Source organism: Petaurus breviceps, unplaced genomic scaffold, assembly GCF_028583685.1.
Source record: "Petaurus breviceps papuanus isolate PSGF00001 unplaced genomic scaffold, PetGlider_PUasm1.0 68, whole genome shotgun sequence".
Lineage (NCBI taxonomy): Eukaryota > Metazoa > Chordata > Mammalia > Diprotodontia > Petauridae > Petaurus > Petaurus breviceps.
In genome coordinates, this window is record NW_027186452.1 from 564,127 (window position 1) to 572,553 (window position 8,427).

The 8,427-nt window shown below is 39.4% G+C and overlaps 1 protein-coding gene across 1 annotated transcript in view; it reads left to right on the forward strand.

Annotated features, from left to right (window-relative positions):
• The window catches only part of LOC138174054 (cytoplasmic dynein 1 heavy chain 1-like), a gene marked incomplete at its 3' end in the record, with an annotated part of 35,909 nt that overhangs the window by 22,518 nt on the left and 4,964 nt on the right, over window positions 1–8,427 (forward strand). Inside the window, exons 2-6 of the mRNA XM_069104198.1 lie at window positions 3,164–3,311; window positions 3,432–3,526; window positions 3,878–4,052; window positions 4,259–4,334; window positions 8,232–8,392. Of these exons, the coding sequence (XP_068960299.1) occupies window positions 3,164–3,311; window positions 3,432–3,526; window positions 3,878–4,052; window positions 4,259–4,334; window positions 8,232–8,392 (655 nt within the window). The remainder of the gene's footprint in view (window positions 1–3,163; window positions 3,312–3,431; window positions 3,527–3,877; window positions 4,053–4,258; window positions 4,335–8,231; window positions 8,393–8,427) is intronic.

Below are 8,427 nucleotides of genomic sequence, written 5' to 3' on the forward strand. Positions count from 1 at the left end.
GGCAGCTAGGTGGCGCAGGGAATAGAGCACTGGCCCTGGAGTCAGGAGGACCTGAGTTCAAATCCGGCCTCAGACACTTAACACACACACACAAAAACTAGCTGTGTGACCTTGGGCAAGTCACTTAACCCCAGTTGCCCTCCAAAAAAAAAAGAAGAAGAAAATTACTTTGGAAACTCTGGGGAGAGAGAGACTTGAGGCAGGCAGGCCTTTTGCAATAGGCCAGATCAGGGAGGTGGGGGGGAAGGGGATCTTTAAAGGATTGAACTAAAGTGGCAGCCCTATGTGACCAGGGACTGTGGAATGGATGCAAGTGATGCTGGAGAGAAAATGAAAGCAGAGTTTGTTAACTGCTCTACGAAGCAAGGGAGAATAGGGAGTGGTGCATACTTGTGAAGTTATTAACTTATGAAATGGAAGGATGGCAGTCTCTTCAACAGAAATAAGGAAATTTAGAAGGGAGAGAGCTGTTCCACTTGACCAGTGAGGTTGGAAACCACATTGCAAAAGGTTGTGGAATGAGAGAAGGGAATGTAGAGGCATCAAATATAGAGAGATTTTTTTCCAAGAATTTGGCTGAGGAATGCAGGAAAGATATAGGAAGGTAGTTTAGAGAGATGACAGGGTTTAATGAAGGTTTTTTTAAGGATGGAGGAGACTTAAGAATAATATTCAAGTTAGATTTATGGTTCATATTAGTCACTAGGATTATTGTAGGTCTGAAGGAAGCATCATCAGAGAGAATTAGAAATAAAATTATCCTACCTTTACAGATTTCAGGAAGAGATAGAAAATTTAGCATTCTTCAGTCTAGAAAGCCAATACTTAAGGAGGAGAGAGAATGTGATTGAAGGGTATGGATAGAGTAAACATGAACTTAACCAAATCTTAGAATATTATAGTTTATGGTTCCTCAGCTCTTGGAGAAATAGTATTAGTTCAGATCAAAAGAATTGACTTCCTGTGTTCCCTTATGCGAGTCACTTAACCTTTTGGGCCTCAGTTTCCTTATCTGTTAACTTAGTGGTTTAGATTAGATGACCTCTGGGTCCCTTCCATTTCTAGATTGGTAATCTTATGACTCTAAGTACAGTTTTACATGCTAAGAGTATTAACTACTGAACATATGAAGAGGAAGGGTTTAAATTTACTGATGGACAATCTGTGACTGGTTTTTAAGGGCAGCTGGAGTTATACATCTCTGACCTTTTGGAGCTGAGAGCAAGTTTTTCCCATTTTCCCAAATCTGCCTGTGCTTGTTGCCTCCATCTACTTTGCGATCCCTCACTCCCTTTATACCACTATTCTCAGAATGCTAAAACTGGGTAACTCCTTAGTGTGAAACAGTGTTGATGTAGTTTCTTTTTAAAATTGCTTTTTAAAAATTACTAAAAATTTCATTGCTGCCTTTCATTTGTTTATGATGATAAGTAGTAGTCATAGCATTTCTTTTTCATATTTTCCATTTCCGTTGTAGTTGTTTATATTGTTTCCCCTAGTTCTGCTTTCTTTGATTTGTATCAGTTCATGTAAGTCTTCCCAAGCTTCTGTATGTTTCATGTTATTCATTTCTTAAGGCATGATAATGATTCCATTACATTCCTATTTGTTTAGTCATTTCCCATTTGCTAAGTATTGGCTTTGTTGCCAGTTCTTTGCTATCATAAAGAAAAGGTGTTACTTTAAATATTTTAGTATATTTGGGGCATTTCCTTTCTTCGGCCTATTTAGAGTAAATACCTAGTAGTGACCTTTTGATCTAGTGATGCTGGTCTCCTGACTGTCCCTTGAACAAGACTCTCAATCCTTGGGCTCTGGGCATTTTCTGTGGCTGTCCTCCATTCCTCCAACACTCTTCCCCACTCCCAACTACTGATCTCCCTGGCTTTCCCACATTCCAACTAAAATCCCACCTTCCACAGGAAGCCTTCCCCACCCCTCTTAATTTTAGTGCTTTTCCTCAGCTATTTCCTGTTTTTCCTATGTAGTTTGCTTTGTATATATTTGTGTGAGCTCCCCAAGTACAGGGACTGTCTTTTGCCTCATTTTGTATTCTCATTGCTTAGTACAGTGCCTAGCACCTAGTAGGTGCTTAATAAATGTTTATTGATTAAATGGACATTTTGTTCAATTCATTAGCATAACTCCAAATTGTTTTCCACAGTGGTTGGACCAGTTCACAGATCTACTAACATTATAGTATGCTTGTCTTTACACAGCCCATCAAATACTGCTTGACCATTTCATCTTTATCAATTTACTAGGTGTGAAGGGAAACCTCAGAATTGTTTTTGCTTTGTATTCCTATTATTAATGATTTGGTGCAGTCTTTCACACAGAAAATACTTTGTAGTTCTTTTGAGAACTGGTTATTTATATATGCTTTGACCACTTATTTATTATAAAATGGCTTGGCTATCACACACACATGCACCTTTATGTCTTGAATATTAGATCCATATAAAAGATATATACTGCAAAAAATTTTCTCCATTGAGCAGCTTCCCTTCTTATCCTAGCTGTTAATTTTGCACAAAGCCTTCCAATTTTATGTAATTGAAATGACTTATCTTTTTTTTTTGGAGGGTAATTGGGGTTAAGCAATTTGCCCAAGGTCACATGGCTAGTTTTTGTGCTAAGTGTTTGAGGCTGGATTTGAACTCAGGTCCTCCTGACTTCAGGGCTGGTGCTCTATTCCTTGCACCACCTAGCCACCCTGAGATGACATCTTTTATGAACACCCCTGTCTTTTGTTTATGAACACTCCCCCTTAGCTATGTCTACAAAAGTTTTTCTTCTAATTTTTTTAAATGGTGTGACTGTGAATACTTGGATTGTATATCCATTTTAAGGTTGTTATTATATTTGGTGTAAGTAGCAAAATTTCTGAGACCTATGGTTGTAGAACAATTGTAAGGTTATCAGGATTATTACCTTCATGGACTAATTTGCTGGTGACTAGCTCCAATGTCAGCAAGAGTTGTTTTTGTTTAAAAAAAAAAAAGTTTGTTTTTTTTCTGTTGTGTTCTCACTGTTATTTGAAAAGTGGAGGAAACAGTCACTTGAGAGAAATTCTCATTCAGACTTAGGTGGATTTTTAAAAAACTTTCTAATTTTGTTTCATTTTCGTGTGTAGATTTGGGCAGTCTAACATTGGCTAAATTATTTCTTTTCAGATACACTTCTTATATCAATATTCCCTTCAGTTTTTCCTGGATATTTATCACAATGTCTTATATGAGAATCCAAACTTAAAGAGCATTACTGATCACACCCAGCGGCTCTCAATCATTACCAAGGATCTCTTCCAGGTAAAAGATGGGTTGCCTATTTATTTACAAGTTTCTTGTGAAGTTTGTTTACTCCAGTGTAAATAACTGATTCAGTGATTTGTCTTTGAGAACATAAGCCTCTGTCCCTTCTGTCAACAGGTTGCTTTTAACAGAGTGGCCAGAGGCATGCTGCATCAAGATCACATCACCTTTGCAATGCTTTTAGCAAGAATTAAACTGAAAGGCACTATTGGGTAAATTTATTTTTCCTTGTTCAAATCGACCATTGTATAAAGAAGTAGTCGTCATGTTTTCATATTCTGTATACTAATATGCTATATACTTAAGCCCTATGCTTGATACAAAGTAAAAAATGTGACCAAAAGCTCCCGGCTTTTGTGAAGGAAGCCAACTAGAATGTGTGTTCTTTTACAAATGATTACAGAAGTAGAAACAAAGGGAAACAACTTTGTGTTTTTCCTATGTTAACTTGTTGGATTTCTGCTGTAATTTTTATTTATTCCATGATCAAGTGGTATTTTGGTCACTAATGATAGTGAATGTGAATGTAAGAAATCTGAGTTAAAGAGATATTTCATGTACAGGGAACCTACCTATGATGCTGAATTCCAGCACTTCTTGAGAGGGAAAGAAATCGTCCTTAGCACTGGTGTTGTTCCCAAAATTAATGGATTGACCGTAGAACAGACAGAAGCAATGATGAGACTGAGCTGCCTTCCTGCATTTAAAGATCTAGTTGGAAAAGTTCAAGCTGATGAGGTAAGTGCTTTAATTAACAGCTGTTACGAAGAAGCATGGCCTTGTCCCAGAAAACTGGACGTAAGGAATTGTGCCGGTAAAACAGCATAAATTGTACTTGTGAAATCTTGACTCAGGCTTTCAATATGTGAGCCTCAAAATAAACTTATTGCTTTTTAATGTGCTTTCTTTGCATAATGGTAATGTGTTAAATGTTTCCATTACAGCAATTCTGCATTTGGTTGGACAGCAGCTCCCCAGAGCAGACTGTGCCCTACCTCTGGAGTGAAGAAAAGCCTGCAAGTGAGTTCAGGCCCAGGTTTTTTTCCTCTTGTAATTATAACTCATTGAGGATTGATCCCTAGGCTACAGTTGTCTTGATTTTTCAGTCCAGTTCAATCTTGTTTCTTAAAGAGACCTCTCAAGGAATTGAAGTTTAGCTAATGAGAAACAGTTGTGTAAATGTCCCAGGCAAGAACAAGTAGTGGGTGCCAAATTCTTTAGTGTATTAGCCATTGAGGAATCAGTAGTGTGGGAACTTTTAAGTTTTACAGATGGTACCTGTCAGTGGGCTGTCAGGATAAGGGGGCTGTCAACTCTGTGGAGTTTTGCTCTAGTAGTTTTTTTGTTTTGTTAATTATTTATTTTTAGTTTATAACATTCAATTCCACAATCCCATGAGTTCCAAATTTTCTCTTCCCCCTCCCCCCCATGGCAGCATGCATTCCAATATAGGTTCTACAAATACCTTCGCATTGAACATTAGTCAAGTTGTAAAGAAGAGTTATAACCAATGGAGTGAACAGTGAGAAAGAAGGAACAAAACAAAACTCAAAAGAGAGAGCCAGTAGTCTGCTTCAGTCTGCATGCAGGCTCTGCAGTCCTTTCTCAGGATGTGGACATCTCTTTCCATCAGGAGTCTTTGGGAGTTGTCTTATAAGCTTGCATTGCTGAGAAAAGCCCAGTCTATCAGAGTTAGTCGTCACAGATACGAAGTGTCTGTAATTGTGTACAAAGTTCTCCTGCTTCTGCTCTCCACATTCTTGTTCTAGTAGTTTTGCAGGGGAACAGTTGGCTCCAAGTTGACCCCGGGAGCTACTAGCAAGTAAGACAGAGGTCTTGGGATTTCATTTCCAGTCTACTTAAAGAATAGGTGGAAGTTTGCCATAACCCCTCAGAATGCATGAGATACTTCTTTTCTGCCAGGGTCTAGTAACTGTCATCTGGTTTCAAAGTGCAGGCTCATCTTCCTTCCAAAAAAAAAAAAAGTAAAGAGGCTCTTCTCGTGTTGTCAGGGAGATGGGAGTGCCATTAAAGAACAGTAGGAAGAATTCACTGAAAACAAATGGGGTTTAAGAAAGGATTCAGGGAAACAGTGAGAAATCCTGACCTTATATGACCCACAGGAGAGGGAAAAGGACCAAGGAATGCTTAGAGATAGTAGAAATTAGGATCTTGAAGAAGGAGGGAGTTGGACCATCTCAGGAGGAGGCTGCTCTTTGTCCTTTAAAGAATGGTGGATGAGGAGTGGCAAGGTAGCACAGCGAGTAAGAGCACTGGCCCCAGTGTCAGGATGACCTGGGGATCAAATCCTGGGCTCAGACACTTAGCACCCACCCAGAAACACGTGGCCTTGTAACCTTGAGCAAGTTAAGTTACTTAACCCCAATTGCTTAGGGGCGGCCAGGTGGCTCAGTGAGTAAGAGCACCGGCCCCAGTGTCGGGATGACCTGGGGATCAAATCCGGGCTCAGATACTTAGCACCACACTCAGAAATATAACGCCATGTAACCTTGAGCAAGTTACTTAACGCCATTTGCTTAAAAAAAAAAAGAAAAAAGAATGGTGGATGGACAGCTGTCATCAGATTGTTGAGTAAAGGCCAGAAGAAAGCATTAGCATGCAAGTTGGCTCCCTAACAATGCCAATGATGCCCTAATGAAGTTGGCTCTTTGTTAATGTAATAGTAACAGTAGGAAGTCCCAAAAATTATATCTAGAATGCAGCTTCCTAAATAAATGTCTGTCAATCAACAAGCATTTTTTAAGCTTCTCCTAGGCCCTGAAAATACAAGTACACAGAATGAAACCATCTCTGCTCTCATGGAGCTTACATTCTGATGGGAGGAAATAAGTACATGTGCATATGGCATAAATACAAAGTTTAATATAAAGTAGTTTGGAAGGAAAAGCAAATCAAGTCAAGAAAAATTCCCATGTTGGCCATATCCAAAAAATATTTGGTTGAAACTACATCCTGAGACCATCAGTCAGATAGGTAGTATGCTTCATTCTGGATCCTCTGGAATAGTAGTTAATGATTGCATTTATCAGAATGCTTATTAAGTCTTTTAAGTTGTTTGTTTTTATAATTTAGTTGTCATATAAATTGTTCTCCTGCTTCTGCTTACTTCTGTTTGTATAGATCTACCTAGGTGTTTCTAAAACAATGTCCTTCATCATTTCTTACAGCATAACAGTATTTCTTAACATTTACACACCATCATTCATCCATTTTTCAATTTGACTGTCACCTTCTAAGGTGTCAGGGTTTTGCCACCACAAAAGATCTGCTATAGATAATCTGCAGGGCCACACTTGGACCTAGAGGGCCTTGAGGCCACACGCCTGCTGTAGGTCCTTTTCCTCTTTCTTTGATCTCTTTGGAGTATATGGACCTAGTCATGGTATCCTTGCATCAAAGGGTATGCACAGTTCAAGCAGTTCCAGATTGTCCAGAATGGCTGAACCCATTTGCAGTTCCATCATGAATGTGCATTGATGTGCCTATTTTCTAAGAACCTCTTCAGTATTTATCATTTTCTTCTTTTATCACTTGAATTTTACTTCTCTTACTGGCAGAATTATAGACTATATTATGAATGATTAATGAACTTCTGGAACAGGAAGCTCTGATCCCAGAGAGCTGACTGGGCTTCATTAAGAGCAAATCACTCCAGACTAACTCATTTCCCCTTTGTGGCAGTGTCACTGGATAGGTAGATAGGACATAGGAATGCTGTGGTTATAAATGTTAAACTAGATTTTAGGAAATTGTCAGTTTTTCATTCAGACAGATAATCTACTATCTGATGGTCTAGTGAGAAAAACGGAAGTCTGTGGGCTCAATAGTAGTGCTATTTTCTGGAATCAGAAAAGATGCATGGCTGTACCCAGAGTAGATGTTAATGGTTCACATCATTTTGGAGAGAAATTTCTAGCAGACTACCCCAGGGACCAATCCTTGTTACAAAATGTAAATAACACAAGGCCAGTAACTTGGGTGAAAGCAGCCTTTTCAGATTTGCAGCTGACACAAGACTAGTAGGGAGAGGTATCACATTTTGTTAGGATAGTGTCAGATTCTAAAATTATACCAACAAACAAAATTTATGAAGATGAAAATATAATAGAGGCAAATGTAAAATCTTAAACTTGCATCTAAGGAAATTAGCTTTGCATGATAAAGTGAAGTGAACATCCTTGGATAGCTTTTGTCTGAAAAGATCAGGTATGTGATATGAAACCCAGAAAAGCTAGTGCAACCTTAGGCTGCCCTAAGGAAGGAACAGCAGTATCCCAAATGAGGCGGGCAGGAGTGCCACTTTACTCCTCTGGAGTTAGAATGTGCCTAGGTTTTGTTAGAATCCCGGATGCCACATTTTAAGAAGAACATTAATATACTGGAGGGACTCTAGAAGAGGCAGCCTTAGAGGGCCCTCCGGCCTGGTGGGCAAAGAAACTTTAGAAGATAGCACACGGGGAGGTAGGAATGGGTGTTGATGCAAGGAAACTGGCTTCAGGGATTTGAAAGACTTAGAAGAGGAAACAGTTTGTTCTGAGTGGCACCAAGGAAAGATCACTGGCTGGAAGTTGTCGAGGTGGATTTGCCAGCGCCAGGATGGGCTGCCTCATACCAGAAGTCTTGCCAGCACCTGCCTGGGATATTGCAGCTGGGATTCTTGGTAAAATTCTGATTGGACGCTGCTGGCTCATAGGTCTCTTCCAGCTTTGAGACTCTGAGGTATTTTAATAGCAATGGGAGAAAACAGATCCAGACTTCTATTCCAAGTCAAGCAGGCTGTGTCATCAAATGTGAAAAACAAAAGGGAAACCTGTGGGGAGAGAGATTTCTAATATATTGAATGAAATTGAATTCTTGGTGCTTCTGCATTCTTGTAATGACCCTTCTTCATTTCACCCCCCCTTGGTCAAGCCATCCACCGTCTGCTGCTGATCCAGGCTTTCCGCCCTGATCGCCTTCTAGCCATGGCGCATATGTTTGTTTCCACAAATCTCGGTGAATCTTTCATGTCCATCATGGAACAGCCATTAGATCTGACACACATTGTGGATACTGAGGTAATACAAACCAGGTTTATAAAACACAGACATTA